Source organism: Callorhinus ursinus, unplaced genomic scaffold (genome assembly GCF_003265705.2).
Source record: "Callorhinus ursinus isolate GAN/ISIS: 27379988/994484 unplaced genomic scaffold, GSC_fseal_2.0 scaffold9, whole genome shotgun sequence".
NCBI classification, from domain to species: domain Eukaryota; kingdom Metazoa; phylum Chordata; class Mammalia; order Carnivora; family Otariidae; genus Callorhinus; species Callorhinus ursinus.
In genome coordinates this window covers 30743948-30763896 of record NW_027397071.1, presented here as the reverse complement: position 1 = coordinate 30763896, position 19949 = coordinate 30743948, and the positions used below count along the sequence as shown (strand labels likewise).

The 19949-nt window shown below is 43.5% G+C and overlaps 2 protein-coding genes across 6 annotated transcripts in view; both read right to left on the bottom strand.

Moving 5' to 3' along the window:
• The window catches only part of MCOLN2 (mucolipin TRP cation channel 2), a 54347-nt gene extending 46911 nt beyond the window's left edge, over positions 1-7436 (bottom strand). The window contains exon 1 of one of the 2 annotated variants that reach the window (XM_025872103.2): positions 7158-7436. In XM_025872103.2, the coding sequence (XP_025727888.1) occupies positions 7158-7234 (77 nt within the window). In that variant the 5' untranslated portion in view covers positions 7235-7436. Of the gene's footprint in view, positions 1-155; positions 296-7157 lie in introns of those variants that run through there. The other variant, XM_073896393.1, reaches the window with a different exon arrangement.
• A 2130-nt stretch (positions 7437-9566) lies between these two features.
• Positions 9567-19949, bottom strand: part of MCOLN3 (mucolipin TRP cation channel 3) — a 35044-nt gene continuing 24661 nt past the window's right edge. For 2 of the 4 annotated variants that reach the window (XM_025872105.2, XM_025872104.2), the window contains exons 7-13: positions 18558-18657; positions 15529-15641; positions 15296-15445; positions 13704-13805; positions 13472-13594; positions 12381-12587; positions 9573-10852 (exon numbers count right to left, since the gene is read on the bottom strand). In XM_025872105.2, the coding sequence (XP_025727890.1) occupies positions 10718-10852; positions 12381-12587; positions 13472-13594; positions 13704-13805; positions 15296-15445; positions 15529-15641; positions 18558-18657 (930 nt within the window). In that variant the 3' untranslated portion in view covers positions 9573-10717. Of the gene's footprint in view, positions 10853-12380; positions 12588-13471; positions 13595-13703; positions 13806-15295; positions 15446-15528; positions 15642-18557; positions 18658-19949 lie in introns of all 4 variants that reach the window. The other 2 variants (XM_073896398.1, XM_073896397.1) reach the window with 2 other exon arrangements.

Below are 19949 nucleotides of genomic sequence, written 5' to 3'. Positions count from 1 at the left end.
AACCCTCTCCTGCTGTGGACTCCAGTTGCCACTTCTCAGGCTTGCAGCTTAGGGGCTTGGCAGCATTTGACACCACTGACCACTACATCCCTGGAACAACTTCTTCTCTCTGCTTCTAGGACACCCCATTCCCCTCCCCTGGTTTTTCTGCCTACCTCACTGGGCATTTCCCCAGTCTCCTTTGCTGGCTCCTCTTCCATCTGAGTTCAGCTGCCAGAGTGCCTCAGGACACAGCCCAGGGCGCTTGCATACTCCATCCTCAATCCTCCCTTCTGGAAGACTTTGTCCAGTCCTGCGGCTTTAAATACTACCCACATGATGTGGACTTTTCACATTTGCCATTCCAGCAAATCTCTCTCTTGAACAGGCTCCCTTATCCAACCTCTTCCTTGAAACTCCACCCACGAGTCTAATAGATTTCTCAACCACCTCCCTACCCCTTTCTCCACCCTTCTGCTCAATGCAGTGATAACACACATTTATCCAGATGTTTCAGCTGAAGTCACCTTCAGCTGTGGTTCTCCCCTTTGGCTATACAGTAGAAGCATCAGGAGACTTTTAAAAGGTTTCAGTGCCTGGCTTCCAGCCCCTAGACATTCTGATTTAACTGGGGCCCAGTTATGAGCTGAGCGTCAAGATTTTTTATAAGATTTTCAGGTGATTCTAATGGGCAGGTAAGTGTAGGAACTTGTGCTCCAGAGCCCTACTTTGACTCCCCCTTTTCCTCAATCCTCACACCCAATTGATCAAGTCTTCCTTCAGAGCACGTCGTGGATTGGTCCCCATCTCTCTCTATCCACTGCAGCTTCCCTGGTCCACGACCTGTCACTTCTCGCCTGACAACTTCAACAGCCTCCCACTTTCCCACATGGTAGCCAGAGGGGTAAGGTTAAAAGCCCAAGTCAGTTATCATTTCCCTGGTTAAAACTCCGCAGTGGCTCTCCCCTGCTCTCAGACTGAAATCCAACCCCCCTATCATTCCCTAAAAGTCTCCTACCCGCTCCTTCCCATACCCACCCTTCCCCTTCCTCACTACCCCACGGCCTCCTTCCTGGCCCTGGAACAGTACCTGATCTGGACATTTGCTGTTTCACCTGTCCTGCTCTGCCCCCAGCTCTCTGCATGTCTGGCTCCCTCTCATCCTTCCCCACTGCCTCTCCCATCACTGAATTTCCTTTATAACTGAGATCACATTCTTTATTGGTCTTCCCTACAAGAGAACTGCATGAAGGCCTGGTCTTGCTCACCACTATAATCCCCCAGCATACAGCAGAGCACCTAACACATAATAGGTATTCAATGAACATTTGGTGGGAAGAAATGAGTCAATGAAGGAGACAATAACCCTGACAACATGAACATTTCCTTGGCCGGTACCTGATAAGGTAAACTAATAATAATGCCCGCAACAGCAACAAATATAATCAAAACGATACAACAACAAGAATGCAAAGTCTAAAACACAGGTAGGAAAATTTGAATTAAAAATATACTGAAAAGGCTTGCTTAGTCAAGATACATAAGAGAGTTTTAGGTAATTTAGTTGCTTGGTTTGCTGATAGAAACCCTATTTTGTTTCAATTAATATTCCTAAAGTTTTTCCAAAGAATGAATGATTCCATGAATTGTTATCATGAAAATTTGCAATCCATTGGGGAGAAAGAAAATGAGTGTCCTCCTTGAAACCAAACACAAAAGTAAAACTTAGATACATCTAAAAAAATAAAATTGGTTGAAGCACAAAATAGAACTTTTTTTTTTAAAGATTTTATTTATTTATTTGACAGAGAGAGACACAGCGAGAGAGGGAACACAAGCGGGGGAGTGGGAGAGGGAGAAGCAGGCCCCCCGTGGAGCAAGGAGCCCTATTGGGGCTTGATCCCCGAAGGCAGGCGCTTAACAACTGAGCTACCCAGGCGCCCCAAATTTGACATGTCTTTCTAAGGATGACGAAATTTAGAAGCCAATGAAAAAGACTGACAGATCTTAATACAAATATCTACAATTTTGAGAAGTTGAAAGACAGAATGGGGAAAAGGTCTGCAATATATTTAAACAGGCAGAAAAGCTTACGACCTATTATCTGTAGAGAGCTCTGAGTTATTAGTATGAAAAAGACAACCCAGTGTAATAACAGGCTGAGGATCTGAACAGGACAGCGAACACTTAACAACAATAAAAATGTACTAACAGCAAGATTGGTGAAAATCTCTCTTAAGTTTTATTTATCAATAATGACAATAAAACTCTATTGATGGAAATGTAAATTTTTGAAGGGCACTTGGACTCAGTATCTAGGAGAGTAACTGTGATTTAGGAATCAACCTTCTATGGATTTATGCCACAAATGTTTAAAACTTTGTGAACCTCAAGGTATGTTTTCAAAGGGGGTGTGAGTTTTTCAAAACAAGCACCGGTCAGAAGAATGGCTCCAAAAATGTTCATTGTAACCCTACTGGCAATTTTGTATTGGCCTAAAGATGTCTATGAATATTGCTAATTTTTTTAAGTTACAAAATAAATATATTGAGGTTCCATCTTTCCAAGAAATGTTGACATTTATATCTGTATGTAGACATCTTAAAAGTCAGAAAGTGCGTAAACCAGAAAAAAAAATCCTGGTAATCTCTTGAAGTCATGTTATATGTAATCTTAATTTTCTTAAGTTTTCCACATTTTCTTGATTTTTGGTGACTGACATACAGATTCTTGAGCTATCATTATGAGTTAAAATAAGGTATGTCAGAAAGGATCTAATAATACATACCAGGTAATCCAGCATTTCCCTGCCCAACATTTATATGGGAGCGAGAAAGTGGGGAAGTCATGTAGGGACTGAACTTCAGTGTTGGGGGGGTGTCACAGGGCAATCTGGCAGATGGCAGACTTTAGATCAATCCCAACAACCCACATTGGGTTCTTTCTTCTACTCCAGTTCCTACAATGAACTGATTTTGTTGTGATTTGCTGAGTTGTTGAGAGAGAGACAGAGAGAGGGAGGGGTAGGAAGGAAGGGAGAGAGAGAGAAAGAGAGAGACCCAGGCAGCTGAGGTTCTGGGATAGTTAGGCCCCAATTAAAGGAAGTCATGAGCCAAAAAAAAAAAAAAAAGGAAAAGAAAAGAAAGTCAGAGAGAAACTTTGGTTACCTTCTAAGCATAGCTCTCAGAACATAAATGATGTGCTCATTCTAATCCTGAGAAGCACTGGGAAGAAAGACTGTAGGGCTTTTCATTTTCCACTAGAGCCACTCATAAAAAATGTGCATGCTACAACTTTCATGAATTTCCCTAGAGATGACCAACCATGCCACCAAGTTCCTATAAAGTCATCTCCCATCACCACTTTGTTGCCTCTGGGCAACAGAAAAGCAGAACTAGAAATTTTAAAAGTGCTTGTTCATTTTAAAAGTGCTTGTTCTGAAAAAGTCACACCCCTTTGAAAGCACATCCTGACCAATCAGGTTCCTAGGTCAGAGATAAGTAAAGCAAAACTCCATTTCTCAGCAATACAGGATTCCAAAAGCACTTAAAGCTGGAGAAGATGGGGTGCCTGGGTGTTTCAGTCAGATAAGCCTCTGACTCTTTATTTCGGCTCAGGTCATGATCTCAGGGTCGTGAGATCAAGCCCCACCTCAGGCTCTGCACTGGGTATGGAGCCTGCTTAAGATTCTCTCTCCCTCTCCCTCCACCCATCCTCTCTCTCAATCTCTCCTTCTCAAAAAAAAAAAAAAAAAAAAAAAAAGGCTTGAGAAGATGACTGGAATTATGGCACTCCTTACATTTTGCTTTCTCTAACATATCAGTAAGTGCCCAATTTAACAGGGTCATGCTGATGCCTATCCCTAAGGAAAAGTGAAATTAAAAGCCATAAAGCCATAATTAATCCTCTTCTCCTCAAACCACTGAATGAATTTACCTTATTTTCAGACAAGCTCACATCAGTGTCAATTGGGGAATCCCTAGATTCACCCTATCCCTAACAATTCCCTCTAGTCGCCATAGGTGACATGATTTTTTAAAGCCCACAGCTTAAATTATGGGTCTCCTGGAATTATAGCAAGGACAATATTTCAGAATCTTTAGCTTCACTAGTCACCAATTACAGCCTGACAGATGTTTTAGGCTGAAATACCAGATGTATTCAAGGGGAGATCACAAAAGACAACATTCAAAGAAGAAGAAAGGGAGCCATCTCCCAACTGAGGGGACAGAAATATTGGCACCCGTCTCTCCCCAAAGCTGTCTTGTCACCTGGGGTTTGGGAGCTGGGAAGGGGGGGAAAGGAGGCAGAGACCCAAGATCAAAACAGAGTAGAAAGCTCAGCTAGGGGTAGGCTAAGGAAAATGAGAAGAACTTCCCCCCCGCCCGATGATTGCCAAAGCCAACCAACCAACCAACCAACCAAAACCTGGCTTTAAACATTTGTCCCTGAAAAGAATATTGCAGTCTGCGTAAAAAAGAACAAAGTCTGGAAATAAAATTTCTTTTCTCTATGAAGCTCACAACAGGTGATGTAAGAGCTCCCTGAAGGGTGATCTCATTCTTCAGAACTAACACACAGAACCTAGACTCCTGGCCTCTGCTAAGAAAAGCCCAGCCTCAGGGAAAATCCCACTTCTAATTTCCCCGGCCAAAAGGGTTTCTTTTGGCCACTGATTTTACTTTGAAAGTTGTAGCCACAAGAAGCAACCTGTTTTCCCACTAAGTTTTGAGGACTGTCTTATCCTGGGTTTCACTTCACTAATAGAGACCGAGCCTGAAGAGCTCAGCTTGTGAATACGATCATTCCTGACTTTCAGTTCTCTATTCTCTGTCATTCTGTTCGAAATTTGTCCCCCTATTCTTCCTCCTTGCTTCATTAAGAGATTTTATATTTATTATTCCGTTGTTAAAAACAACACTTTTGATAAGCTCCTCCTTGAGAGAAAAAAACATGGCCTCCTCAAACACTTCATCAGGATTTACTGATTTTTAAGTGCAGGAAATTAAATAAAATTGGCACCATTTGGTTGACCTCTGCATGGGAACAGTCAGACGAAGAGTGGGACATGTGTGTTTTTTAAAGGGTCCAGGCCACAGAACCTGGTTTAGGGAAGGTTTGCTACAGGAGAAGGCCAAGTTTACGGTTATGGGAGTTTGACTCAAAGTATGAGGAGGAAGATGAGCTAAATCTTGAGACTGCTGACTCAAAAGGAAAAAGCTATACTGGATTCCCCCAAACTTGGGCTGTTTGGTTAGCACATCACAGAGGTGGTGAGCAGTTTCTGAAAGTGTGAAGCCAATATCCCACCTCTGAGGAGAACGAGGTAGCTGGTCCCTTCCACATAAAACATCAGAATTCCTATCCTGATGTCTAGACAACTTCTCCCACCTCTCCCTTAATGACTCCTTCTTCCATCCTCAGTTTACAATGATACAGTCCTCTTTCCCACTGGCACTGCACAACCAGATCCACACACACATATATATGTCAAATCTGAATCCTCACAAAAGCTTCACAGCTGGGTATGTGTCCCATACTGTAAGAATGGGAGCCTCTGGAGACACTCACGGAAAGGATACAAATGGTTAAGTCCAGAAGGAAATAGGCTAAGGAAAATACTGCCGTAAAGATTTAGAAAAAGAGAAAGATTATAGACCACACCCACCATAAGCACAAGCCTGTTTATCAGTCCAAGCAGAACACAATAAATAAAGCCAGAGTCCATTTTCTCTCCACCTTTTGGGACAGGCTTTTAGAGCTAAGGCAGATGGAAGAAATGTATAATTTCTACCCATCTGCCCCATTAAAAATAGACATCTAGTCTTAAGAGAGATGGCCATTTTGGTGTAACATTCACAAGTATTCCGTTGTCCAAAAAGTTGTACCAAAGTTATGTCTTCTAATTCAAAACTGGCCTTTCAAAAGTCTAAAAAAGTATATGCCACGCTTGCTTGGAATTAGTTAAATACTTATCTGGACAGCCACCAGAGATCAAGTAAATTCTCCTTCTGAATTCTGGCTTTCCTTGCTAGCATTAAGCTCGTTTATGAATGCCACGCAGGAAAAGCAGGAGAGTCTCTACAGTATTTTAAGAAAATTTAACGGCCCACCTCTATATTTGTTTTGTGAGCAGAGGAGGGGGAGCCAAGGCCTGTTTGTACTCCCCCCCCCCCCCCCCGCCGCCCAGGCTCAGCGGCGCAGCTGGGTGGTTGCAGCTCTGACCACGGAGGTGGGGCGCCTTGGCAGCATCATCCGGCTGAACTGTACGCCTTTTCATAAAGGCAGAGGAACCACACTGTAACCCTCCCACCTGAGGAAAAGGCCTGTTTGTTCCGGAAGGCAAAGTCTAGCCTTATTTAACCAACTGCAAGCAGTTAATATAAGCACTCCCAAGGCAGCAAGAAAGCTCTAGTCTAGAACAGTACAGCCGTCCGCTTGATGAGAATTCCTCCAGAATCTGACATCCTCGAAGAGACAGCTCAGGCGCCTCACCTGACGGTTAGCCTGAAAACACTTGATCCTCTCTCCGGCCTCCAGGCCTGGGCAGACCGATAAGGCTGCGGGGCCATGCCTCCGCCCTCAAAACTTTCCACAGCTTTCGTTCGGGATTCCGAGCAGGAAAAACCGCTCAGCGCACACGCATCTCGGCCTTCCCGGGCACACCTCCCCTAAAGTCGGAGCCCTTCCAGGCAGGCTCCCTCGTCTTACCCTTCCTGCAGCCGCCCGGGGCGCGCAGACCCGGGCCCGGGGTTGGGGACGGCGGGGCGCCGGGGGTGGCGGGCGCCGCTCGGGCCGCGTCGGCGGCGGGACCGCAGGGCTGAAGGGCTAGCCCGGAGCCCAGGGGCGCGTGGCCGGGCGTTCCCGCCCCGCCCCCCGAGCCAGCGCCTCCGCCGCGTCGCCTCCCGCCGGGGCAGGGCGGACTGCGGAGCTGGCGGAGAGCTTCTCAGCTCGGGCCCTGGGCACTTTTTCCACGTGTAAGCCCGCGGGCCTCTCGGAGCCCCGGGGGCGGGAGGCAGCGAAGCGGAGCCCGGCGGGGGCGGTGGGAGATGGCGCGGAGGTGCGGGAGCCAGAACACCCCAGGAGGAAAGCAGCCCCGGGAGGGGTCGGCGGTGGGGTCCCCGGGGAGGGACCGTGGAAGGCAGGGGGGCGGAGCCGAGCGCCTCAGGGGTACTGACCTTCCGCGGGGCCCCCGGGACCGGCCTGAGGCTCCGTTCCACGCCGGCAGGTCCAGTGCCTCCACGCCGGGAGGCATGGTGCGGCCCCTGCGAGTCAGGAGGAGGAGGCCGAGGGTGGGACGGCTGCACCTGCCTCGGTCCCGAGGAGCCGGCCCGAAGCCCCTGCCCTCTGGTCCCCGGTGGTGCCGGGAGCTGCGGCCGGCCGGCTCCGCGTCCTGGGTGTCTGCCCGGAGGTCGGGCTGAGGAGAAGCGCCGTCTAAAGAGAACCGAGCGGTGGAGCGCCGCTGCGGCCCGCGCGCCCTCCACACTGCCCCCGGGCGGCGGGGGCGCGCACTCCCTGCCCTCCGAGGCTCCTGCCTTTCTTTGCGCCCGGTTTCTACACCATTCATGACTGTAGAAATAGTCATTTCTATTTGGATGCGTTCGGGACACACTCAGTGCCAAGCCGAGGGCTGGGTACTGTGGACACCGGGATAAGAAAGAAATGGCCCTGTTTTCTAGGACTTTACGTAAACTGGCAAGTTCATTCATTGGACCGTGTATGTATTCCGAAGCGTACGATCACAAAACTCTGTGACAAGGCTCATGTTTCGGAGATGTTAAGAGCTATGGGCGCACGAGGAAAAGAGAAACGAATCGCCTTTCACTCGCGCCGGCACGCGGGAGCGGACCCCCTGCGCAGGGAGCGCGGCGTGTCCGCGTGGCCGTGGGCGGGACGGAAGGCTGGCGCGGACTTGCAGGACCCGCGCGGCGGGACTGGGTAAGCCCGCGCTCCCGCCTGCTGCCGCCGCGGCTCTTCCCTCCCAGAGCACGAAACGGAGGGCAAGCGGCCTGCTGGAAACCAGGCATGAGTCTTAGAGATGAGGGACTCGGGCACATGCCCCAATGTCATGTTCAGCTGCGGGCGATGCTGACTTGGCATTTTGGACCCGGCCGACAGCCCCTTTTCCGGGGAGTCCTATTCTTTCTTTCCCGGTGGTAGCGGCAGCAGCGAAGTGCTGAGTTCCAGGCGATCGGGATCAGCAAGTGTTTAAAAGGTTTCTGGGGTTAGCTAGGCCAGACTATTCTGCCAGGTAATTATTTTAATATGCGTCTGCAGGTAGACGTAATTGGACAGAATGATGTAAATAGATATACATAGTTGACCCGCTTTTGAAAGTCACTTTTAAGGCAAAAATGCATTTTAGAGTCCCTTTCATCAGAGGCGCCCACTGGGTGCAGACAGGCTTGGAAGATCCCGTCTGCGTAGTACCGTCCCCACAGGTGGGCGCAAGGGTGGTTTGGTTAGGTTCCTTTTTAGGAGAGGAAGCGGTACAGTGCTGTTCTTGTGGAGAGGATGTGGACTCCGTGAAAAAGACAGACTGTGGCTTGACTGGAAAGTGCTGGGGGAAGTATATGGAACGTAAGACATATTATGCTTATTGTGTAAATATGTACACAGATACTACATATCATATATATAGTATAGGTATACACACCGTTTTTACGCTAAGGAATTTTCAAGCCTTTTTTAATTCAAAGAAAAGCCACCAGGAAGAACTACCTTACTAACCTCAAAATGCTAGGACTCCACTAGGGACAACGATCCCTTTAGAAGGGGACTGTAAACTGGGATAACTTCCTTTTGTATCAGCCAACTACTCATTATGGGTGTCTTCTAAAACTTCAGTATTTTTACTGAATAACTCATGGGTTATTCTACTGAAAAACTTATGAGTGGGTAGTTAAAAAGCAAATTCATTGTTAACAGTGCAGTTATTCAGAACATTTACCATCTGCAAGGGCTGTGTGCTTCAAGGGGCCAGGAGTCACCCTGAGTGCCCACTAGGTACGAAGCTTGATTTCCATGTTATCTCATTGAACACTCAGCACTCTGTGTACTGTCATCTCCTTTTGAAATTAAGAAGATGGGTTCAGAGAGGTTTAAGTTACTGCCCTGAGGTCACCCACACAATTTGTAGTAGATCCAAGATTTCTATTCAGGTCTTTATTCTCACCACACTGCTACACTGATAGAGACTTAATTAACAGTTACTGCCCTTGAATTGCTTTCCTGATCTGGAGAAGTTTCCTTAGTTTCACAAAGTGGAGAAGAGATATATGTACATAAATAGCTGTAATTGGTGGTACATACATTATTGATAGGTAAAAAGGTATTGTTTTTAATTTTTATAAAGGTATTATTTTAAAAATAAACAGTAAGTAAATTCTTATCAAGCACTGTAGAGGGAGAAATAGTTGCAATGGGGAACTCCAAGTATCTCAAATTTCAATGTGCAAATGAAACACCAGGGGATCCAGAGACTTTAGATTTTCCATTTTTTAAAAGCCATAAGTTCTGCAATAGCTTATACTCATTGTAAAACCTCACATTTCAACACTTGGAGTGTTATTGGGATTGTCATTATGTTAAATAGTAAGACTCCAGAGTCTCAGGGCTATATTCATTTAACCCTTAAAACAAAATTACAAATTAACAAATAGGTTTCCTTTACAAAAAAAAAAAAAAAAAAGCTGCTTTGAGAAAACCTTTATTGCACATCATTGAATTCATTTCTACTTGAATAAATAACACTCAAAACAAAGATACATGTTGTAAAAATCCCTGAAATTCCAATCAGCAGTATCCAAGGAGTGGAGACTGTTTCTGTGTCTATTTAAGGCATACATTTCCCACTTATTTTTACGTTTTAAGCATAATTGTTTTTCAAAATATGTTTAATATGAGTTTTAGAACCTCTCCCCCTGAAACCTGAAACCACAGTTCTTGACCCTAAAACACTCTCTTCCATGAGACTGAATGTGCCTGCGAAGGGCAGAGTACATCACACAGTTTGCGCAAGGCCATGCAAGCACTACACTAATCCTTGCAGGACTGAATATGCATTTGGTACGCACTTTAATTTCTATATATGTATAGGATACTTTCAACTACGTACTTTAACACTGAGGGAGAGAAAACTTATACATGAATAATAAAAAAAACCTGATTCTTTCCAGAACTAAAAGCAGCATCATATAACAGTTGTCCTTCGGAATGAAAGTTGAGACTGTTAGCTGGTGACAGTTGTCTTTCTTATTCTGCGCTTTAAGAGAAGATTTTAAAATGCAGTGATTATTGATATACAGCAACCACAAACCCTCTCTCTCAGGGATGTACCCCAGAGAGTGGTTAAGACCAGGGTTAGTGAGTTGTGTTAAGTCAGACCAGGCGTTATTCTCCACTGATGATACAATCAGCCCAGTCAGAAGAGCTGGAAGCTAAGAGCTAAAGAGGGGGATGGAGAACACATTCTAAAGCTATGGCAAAATAAACAAGAAATAACAAGAATTCAATAGCTTCTCTCATCAAAGTTAGTTTAAAATAAACCCAACATAAAGCTGCAAAAGATATTAAATACTGCTTTTAAAAATATAAATAGTTCTTGATGAATTATAGCTATCAGTTTGCTCAAAGAAATAGTCTTTAAACATACGACACCTGATCTTAAAATATCCATATGGTTTCCCAACTCAGCTACACATTATATTTCCCTCCAGGGCACAGATTAGCCCGATAGCTACTTTTTACAACAGCAGAATATAGATACTGGTGTGTCGTCTTTTAATCTGTATTTTCCAGAATTGGGTAGATCTTTGCATTCTGATATAAATGTACGAAGTTCAGTCTCTGGAAAGCCATCTTGTTGGTAATGCTACACAGAAGAATAAGAAAAAAAAAGCTCTCATGAATAAGTCCCTTGAAAACAGCTTTATTCCAAATTCAAAATTGATCATTTGTCAAGGGAAGGGGATCTTTCTAGAGGGATAGTTCAGTCACTTCCAAGTATTTCCAGGTAGATGTAGCCTTTAGAGCCATTCTTAAGTCTAGCTAAGGAAAAGTGAGTCTAGAATTCTGCATTGTCCTCATCGGCTCTTTTGTGGGTCTAGTTCAACCCAAAATGGGCATGTTGAATCTGAGTCTGAGCTGTCTTTCCAGGGAGAGTCCAGCCTGCACAATGTTATGGAGTCTCCCTTTCAGACAGGTTTATTTAAGGGCCTTGTATTAACATCAGTTTTGGGTCTAAGATCTCTAGAACATGCCCTGACCAGACAGGATCAGCCATCACTTGCCTACCTGACAGGTGCTGTGAGCTCATGGAAAGAGGTAAACATCTAAACTGTGAGTCTCAGACTTGTATCATCAAGAGTTGTCAACTCATATTACTACTCTTTGAGACCCTGGATATCACCCTTAAACAACATACAGTTCTCTGCATGTAAAGCTAAAGGCAGTGAATTTTTAGAGCACAGTGGGGAGGGATTTGGATAAGTACAACTATGATTCAGTAAAAATAAAATCATGGCCCAGGCTTCATAAGTAAGTTATTCATAATTATCAACTCATAACCCATCAACTCCTGCTAACCTTTGCTTAATCCCTGGTACTATTTGTATGACATCATGTTTCATTACCCCTCTCATACCCAGAAGGTCCTCAAGTGGAAGTGTCTATGTCAATGGTATACCTAATAGTATAAAGTTATTAGAAATTTAAATATATATGGATATTTACCCTGCTTTTCCATTATTTCAAAGGGCTCAGACTGATTTTTAAACTATCCCATGTGAGTGACAATATAAATAACAGCTTTTCAAATCGTATTTCTGACATGTATAAAGCATACATGGCTAGTATTTGATATATCAATCCCTTCATTCTTCTGGAGACCACACCTCTGGGATGGTCCCAGACAGGGCCTTGCAAAGACTATGGGTTCAGTCACAGCACACTCCAAACTAAAGTCAATTTTTCTTTATGAAAATTGGATTTTAAAAATTCCCCATAAAATTTTGAAACGCCATATGTTTTGCTCAATCAAAGCCTACTGATTTTTAGAAGTCTTTTTTATTTATTTAAATAATCTCTATACCCAACGTGGGCTTGAACTCATGACCTTGAGATCAAGAGTCACGTGCTTTCCTGACTGAGTCAGGATCTTATAATTCTAATAAAAGTTTAGAAAGCTTGTTTGCAAAAGCTTACTTAGAGATAAAACTTTCAACATTCTCCAAATTCTAATTCTTCATTTCTGTGTCTCAGTATCGAAAATTGAAGTCTTTCTTTTCTACCCTGAAAAAACTGACATTCTATCAGTTCTCCTCTCTCTTAGGTATCATATTTTACTGCCATTCTACAAATTCTGGAAAAATGTTGCTACTTACGGCTCTTGATGAACCTACCTTAATTGTTTCATATGTATCAGTGATCAGTGCAATGAAAAGACTTAAAATCATATATATAAAGAGGCTGATGAATGAGTAGAGGTAAATTCTGCTAAACAGCCAGACCAAGTAACTTTTTCGTTGCATTTTTGCAAACGTGGCGAACATATCATCTCCATTTATCAGAGAGAAAAGGCACTCAGAGACCACGTTCAGAGAACGGAACTGGAAAAAGGAAAGAAAAAAGTCCACTTTATTCCATGTTCCTTCCCAGTGGAGATTTTGTTTATGATGGCATATTTTTTTTAAGATTTTGTTTATTTATTTGTCAGAGAGAGAGAGAGCAAGAGAGAACACAAGCGTGACAGTATATTAAAAATAATGGGACCAGGTATCCCAAGTTACTCCTACAAACTATGTAGTTAACCTGACAAAACTACAAGCATTTGCTGTGTGATATACACAACCTGTATAACGCATGGGAATAAGCAGCTCCTTCTTGAAGCTCCTCTTAATGGGACAGCCTGAACTGAAGGAGAAGGGGCTGGTCTGCACTCAGTGCTTCTCTAAATCAAGTCTTACCGTCCCCTTTACTTACATAGAAAGAGATCCTAGAAACACTTCTGTAGTGATACCCAAGTCCTAACCATGCATGCTCATACTTCTCATCTTAAAGCTCATTCCATTTAGGGTCATGGCATTATAATCAAGACAATAACTCTGGTAACAAAATTTTCAAATATTTCTACAAGTTTGTCCCTATACTATTGTTTTAATAAAGTCACACTTCCAAAAGTCTTGCCTAAATAGCTTACTCTAGTATATATTGATGAGTCAGACTAATCTTGACCTCATAGGTAGTTAAAAAAAAAAAAAAGATGTAATTATCTGATATATTCCACAAAAGGAGGTGAAGTAGTTGAGTGAATCAATCATTCTCTCAAGTTGGTCACACCGTGCCAGTTTATAAACATGACACTAGATATAGTCTACCTTCAACATTTTCAGGCTGAGTCACAAAATGGAAGGAGCCCGTTTTAAAAGGATAACGAGCCACTGGCACTATTTTAGGAGCTTAACGGTAACAGGAAAGAGTTGTTTATTGGTACCTTATCATGGTACGGGCCCAGCACGATCCATCCACAGAAGCAATAGCCTAAGTAAATCATAGCAGCACAGCAACAGAACCTGATGACATTGGGCAGCGCTGCCTGCAGGGTCAGAATAAGGAGCTGGGAAAGGAAGAGAGGCCATTAGAATCCACTCGTCCCTCAGCCAAAGCAGTGCACTAACTCAGAAAGATAGAAATACCAGCAGCGTGGAGATCCATGGAATCCTTACATTGTATTTCTGAAAGAAGCCGAGGTACCGAATGACTCCAAGCCACACAAGCATGGTGGAAGTCCCAAGAAGTATGCTACAGACATCATAACTTGTTAGACTCTGAAACAGTGTGGGGGGAAGAAACAGATTATTTAGCACAAATTCATTTGGGCAAAAAAATATTTTTGGGGTTGATATGAATCAGGCACTGTTCTAGGTCCTAAGAACAAAGAAGTGAACAAAGAGACAAAATGTCCTTCCCTCATGAAGCTTGCTTTCTGGTGTGTATGGAGGAGAGATAACAGAAATAAGTTAACAAAACCCTCAGTACTGATGGTAAGTGCTGAGGAGAAAATTCGGGGGAGGGGAGAAAGAATGGCTATCCGGGTTGCCTTTTAAGTGGGGTGATCAGGAAGGTCTCACTAAAAAGGTGGTATTTGAACAAAGACCTGAGGGCAGTGGGGGAGCAAGCCAAGCAAAAATCTAGGAGAGGAGTGTTCCAGGCACAGAGACAAGCACGTGCAAAGGCCCCACAGCAGGAGGATGCCTGGCAAGATAGGGAGTCAAGCCGGAGGGAGTGAGCAATGGTGGAGAGCATGGAGTCACAGAGGTAAGGGAATAGGCAGTTTAGGGCCTTGTGGGTAATTTAACAACTTTGCACTTTAGTCTGATAGGCTGGGGAGATTGGAAAGCTCTGAACAGGAGTGATATGATCCCATTTGGGTTGCTATGATTAAGAGCAGACTGTCAGAAGAGCGAGAAGTCTATTGCAATAATATAGGTGACAGCTGATGGTGGCTGGGACCAGCCTGGTCATGGCGGAGGCGATGAGGTGGTTTTTGAAGGTAGATGGATAGCATTTCCTCTTGGATTAGATGGAGGGGAGAGAGGATTAGTGAATGAGAAGAGTCAAGGATGCATCTATGGCTTTTGTCTTGAGCAACTGAGAAGAGCCGCCATTAACTGAAGTCAGAAAGGAGAAGCATGCTTGGACTGGGGAGTTCTGTTTAGGTATGTTAAGTTTGAGAGACCAAGTAGACATCCAAATGAAAAGGCAAATCAACAGCTGGATATTTGAGACTAGAGTTCAGAGAGGAGTTCCAAGCTGGAGATACAGATTTTGAAACCACTGGCAGAGAGTTACTATTTAGCGCCACGGGACAGGGTGAGGTCACCAAGACAGTGGCAGAAAAGAGCAAAGGTCCAAGCCCTGCACCTCCGGGCGTTGTCACTTTAGTCGGTTAGAGAGATAAGAAGGACCCAGCAAAGGATGTCGGGAGACCGGCTTGTGATTTAGGATGGAAACCAGGTAAGTGATAGCTCAGTGAAGAAGCGCATCAACAAAGAGGCAGTGCTTGCAGGGTTAAAATCTGCTGATGGGCCAAGATGACGTCCCCAAATGATTCTGACCCAGAGGCTTATGTTATCACCTTTGGAGAGCTCTGCCTAAGAGATTTCCTGACGAGATGTAAGAAACTTACTGCTATTGATTTTAAGTTTACTCAACGCAATGTTTGAAAGAAATCATTTACTCTGCAAGTGTTCACATTCTGGAAAAATATTAGTGCAAATCTGATACTGATGATGGCATAAATAGGAAAAAAAATTACCTTCGCTTGAATTTCCATTTTCAGAATTGATCCAATAACTGTCAATACGTCACTAATAATAATCATAATGTACCATCCGTTGACGAATTCCATTCGATCAGAAACAGAAACTTCCTTCTTATAATGGAGGAGGAAAAAACCGACAAATTCCTTTAGGGAAAAGAGGGGAGGCACCATGATTTTCTCTGTCGATCACAGTGTCCGTAGCATTTCTAGAAAGCAGCAAGCCCTACCTGCTGAAGCTGAAGTCCTCTAATCACAGATCGAAGGCACAGGATTAGTGAGGTCAAGCTTATCAGAATAACAAAGGCATCAAAGATCATCATGTAGTGAGTGTTCTTCTGAACTGGAAGGAAAAAGTGTTACCTCCTTAACTAGTGCATTGCATACCACGGGATAGATGTATAAGGTTTATAAGGACACTCTGATTGTAATCTGTCCTCTCTGTGCACAGGTGCAAGTGATTCTTTAGGCGAATGAATATCTAGAGATGGAATTGTTGGGGAAAGGTATATACACAGTTCTAAAAAGAAATCCTAAGAAACTGCCCTCCAAAAAGATCACACCAGTTTACATACCTACACATACCTCCACATCTTCTTCACCATTGGAAATTAATAATCTTTTATTTTTGTCAACCAAAAGAGCAAATCTTATTCTCAGTGATTTGAAATGCCATCTTTATCAGCTGCCAAATTAACTGTATGTATTCAAGAACCATCTCTTACCCTTTTGATGTTTTTGTGTATTTTAATGCCTAAGGCAAACACTTCTCATTACTCTTTTCTGGAATTTTTGTTGGCTATTCTTGCTTGTTTATTTTTCCATATATTCTTTAGAGTCAGACTGTTAAATTCCAGTAAAAATCCTACTGGTAATTTTTTGGGGGGATCATATTAAATTTATAAATTAATTTAGGGAGAATTGGAATATACGTAATATAGAATCTCTTGTCCAAAAGAACAGGATGTGCCTTTCCACTGATTCAAGTCTTTTTGCATCCTTCAGGAGCATTTTCAAATTTTATCTGAACCCATTACACTGCTTTTTAGAATAATTTAGAGTATTCAGACATTCTTTCCGCAAAGACAACAGAGAGAAAAGGCCCTGGTAAGTGTCCTTCACATGAGTATTTAAAAAAGTTAAAAGTCCTTCTTTTAAAAATTACTACAGCCATCAGTAACAGATCTTTAATTATCAGCCTGCGGTCTTTTGTTCTTAATACAGTTAGCCTTCCTGCACATCCTATTAAAATATACCATCTGGATGTAAAACACTCGTTAAGAACCCATTATGTGTCAGGTGTTTCTTTAGATGCTGAGGATACAAGTGGTGACCAAGATGGGCCCCCGACTTGGGGAATTTCTGTTCTACTCAGTGTGACACACAGGGAAGTAAACAAGTAACTGAACACAATACTTCCAGACAGGAGTAAGTAATATGAAGAAAATATGCATAATAGCTAACAGGTGTTGCCAGGCCACACACACTCCTAAGCACTTTGTACGTGTTAACTCATTTGATCCTCACAGCAACCCCAGCCAGGGGGCTGTGATTATGCCCACTTGGCAGGTGAGAAAATGCAGCACAAGGAGGTCACAGAAACTTGCCCAAGGCTACCTAGCCAGTACATGGCAGAGTCAGGATTCAAACCTTTGCAGTCTGTGTCCGGCATCTGTCACTGTGTATGAGTGGTTCTTGGCATCCCTTGGGAACTGCTGGACATGCACACCTTCCAGCCCTACCCTAGACCCACTGAATCAGAAACGGCATTTTCACAAGCTCTCTCAGCTGGCACAGAAGTTCGAGAACCACTGTTCGAAATGAGAGAGACTGGTGTGGGGGCATGGGGAGAAGAGGCTCGTTTATGCGGCACCACAAGGGTCAGCAGGTCTCGGGGGAGACCTGAGCGGTAAGACAGAGCCACCCACGCAGAGATTCTGGAGGATTGCCAGCACAGAGTCGGCCAGCATGAGTGGAGTCAGGTGAAGAGAGGTGAGCAGAGGTCCCAGCCCTCCTATGCTGTGCTACAGAGCCTGTCTTTATTTGACAAGGTAGACTGCTCCCCGCTGATAAAAAGACAAGCACTTAACACTATAGTTCTGTAGTTCAAAGTTCTGTAATGAAGCATCCTATTAACATTAGCCAAGGGGCATCTAATTGTTACCAAAATGTCTGCATCTACTTTAGAAAAACCTAAAAACTAAGAAACAAACATTTAAGAGAACGCCTGCGTGCCAGGTACGTTCATATGCTCTCGTCTTCTCTATTCCAAAGTGTGTGGAGAAGTATTGTGGTGTTTACAGATGACAAATAAAATTTGTGATTCACAAACCTCAAATATTTGAAGTTACCTCATAATGAAAAGAATACTAGAATGAAGAAATTTCACTTCATTTATCCTTAATATCTCATTACCGCTTCTGAACTGTGTGAATCAACCAGTAGGAAGCCTAAAGCAATGATTTTCCAAGTATGGCATGAATAAGGATGTCCTGCACATTCCTAGGCCTCACGCCAGACCTGCGGACTGCCTTGCAGGGAGCTGGGGAAACTGCATCTAAGCAGGGACCTGGGGTGATTCTTATGCTCACCAGAATCCAAGAACCCCTGACCTATTCCAGCACAGCATACCAAAGGGCCTAAAAAATGAGAAAGATCAATTCTTTTCCAGTCAATTTTCTTAGTTCAGCCCCCAAATTCTCAATCATACTTAGTCTATACCTGAATTTATGTCCATATTTCTAAGAATGTACCCTTTCCTCATTCCTGAATATAAATATAATGTGCGGGATGCTTCAGGGTCCAATCCTACCTGACCTCTCCATGGCTGTATGATCACAGGCACCAAGATTCACTTCTAAGCCTTAGTTTCTTCGTTTGTGTAAATAGGGATGCTGCCTATCTCAAGGATATTTTAAAACTATTAAAATGTAGGTGGAAGTCCTTATGCAGTAAACACTCAAAAAATATTAGTTTGGGCATATGTGATTATTTTTCCTGGGGGATCATGTGCATTTTTTGGTAGGAACTGGGCTAGTGAGGGCACATGTAGAGGTCAGCAAAAGTCATTTCAATTACTAGTAACTCATGCATTGCCTGGAACATCAGACACCCACAATGAGTTGATCTATTTGCAGAGAATTAGGAACTTGGGAATGCTCTGATTCTTTCATTTGATGCTCCACACATCCCAGTAATTTAATAACCCTTTTATTTTATTTAATAACCATTTTGAAAATTAGTAAAATTCACCACTTACTTGATCCGGATACATGCCAGTCTTTACATTCTCTGATGGAAATGTCATTATCTAAACTTATCTTAATTCTTCCACTATGGGCCTTATTGTCAAGTGTTATCTGTGAAGAACAGGAAAAGGGTCAAAACACACCTACAGTTCTTGAAGCCAAGATGTCTCTAGGCATTAATTAGAAAACAGATCTTTCAAGGTAACAGGATATCCATCCAGATTCTCATTCTGGACTCTCCTCCCCAAGTTGATGCTAGCTCTGTTTAACTTTGGGAAGCGCCCTTTATTTCTCTGTGAAATGAGAAAGTTGGACAAGATCTTCTGTCGAGACCTTTTAGTCTCTAAACCCTATATTTCTAGGACAGTATTCCAGCCCTAGACAACTTATAAAACAAGAGATCTCTCTCCTTCCCACTCTAAGTATCTCTAGATGCCCTCTTGATATAGACAAGAGCAGGTACAAGTGTGCCCTCCCCGCTTCCCGGGACTCAGCTGGAGATAGTTTGTTAATGCTGCAGCAATTCTTACTAACACAGAGGTTAATTATCTCAGGCTTGAAACATTTCAGGTGAAGCTTTTCTGATTTTCATTCTGGGCCTAGATTTCTTAGTCACTCTAGTACCATATGTATAAAAAAGGATGTGGTGACAGGGAGTTGACAGCCATGTTTTGCTTCAAGAATCATTCCAGACACCAGGCACCAAGCAGGACAAAGTCACACCAGAACACCTTCCAGAGTCCTACTGTCTTCCCTTTCTAGCTCTCTCCACTTTCCCCATGCAGGGACAGGGAAAGCACGGAAATCAGCCATGGTTTTGTTTGGTTTGCTTTTAGTGCCTCCTCTCTCAAGTCTTAAAGAAAAAACATTCTTTCAAAAGTCTGCTCTTTAGGGGTGTCTGGGTGGCTCCATCAGTTAAGGTGTCTGCCTTCAGCTCAGGTCACGATCCTAGGGTCCCGGGATCAAGACTCATATCGGGCTCCCCACTCAGCAGGGAGTCTGCTTCTCCCTCTCCCTCAGCTGCTCCCCCTGCTTGTGCTCTCTTTCTCTCTCTCTCTCTCAAAAAGAAAAAATGCCTGCCATTTAAATGAGTTTTATTGAAGCTTCTTCATGTGGGGTAACTAGACATCCCTGCATATATAAGATTTCAAAGAAATTTAGTGAGTCTGGTCACTTTGTTTCTCCTCATGTTGGACTGTAAGCTTCTTTCCTTGACAAGCAACTAAAAGTGTTGTCAGTGTCTGCACATCTCCACACCCACTGGACGACCCAGTCCATGGCCTCACAAAGGAAAGATGCTTCATATTATTTGAATGAGTCAGAAATCTTTGCCTAAGAGAACCCATGCTTTTCCCACACAGTGTCCAGGCCTTATAAATAGTAGGTGCTCACTAAATATCTGC